The sequence below is a fragment of the Penaeus monodon genome, chromosome 34, assembly GCF_015228065.2.
Source record: "Penaeus monodon isolate SGIC_2016 chromosome 34, NSTDA_Pmon_1, whole genome shotgun sequence".
Lineage (NCBI taxonomy): Eukaryota > Metazoa > Arthropoda > Malacostraca > Decapoda > Penaeidae > Penaeus > Penaeus monodon.
This window is the reverse complement of record NC_051419.1, coordinates 5,564,136-5,564,405: the sequence shown is the minus strand read 5'-3', so window position 1 is coordinate 5,564,405 and position 270 is coordinate 5,564,136. Positions and strand designations below refer to the sequence as shown.

Below are 270 nucleotides of genomic sequence, written 5' to 3'. Positions count from 1 at the left end.
CATCCAACACACAACATACAAAAGACATTGAACTTACCCGGTTCTGGCAGAGCGAAGCCTGTGTGTGCGGTGAGGAGCATGAGGAGAGGTGCCACATGTAAGATCGGTGCCACGTGCAGGACTGGTGCCACGTGCAGCAGGGTGGGCACGAGCGGCGGCGGGGGCACTGTTGGCATGATGTGGGGGGGGGGGGTGACCTCAGTGCTCCGCCTTACTGCCTGTCGGTGAGGTCATTGTCTCTACATGGCGGGGTACATTTTCGCCCCCCCC

At 60.7% G+C, this 270-nt stretch overlaps 1 protein-coding gene across 1 annotated transcript in view; it reads right to left on the bottom strand.

Annotated features, from left to right (window-relative positions):
* Positions 1-270, bottom strand: part of LOC119594534 (zwei Ig domain protein zig-8-like) — a gene marked incomplete in the record, with an annotated part of 82,515 nt that overhangs the window by 50,689 nt on the left and 31,556 nt on the right. Inside the window, 1 exon segment of the mRNA XM_037943565.1 lies at positions 38-270. Coding sequence (XP_037799493.1) covers positions 38-176 — 139 coding nt within the window.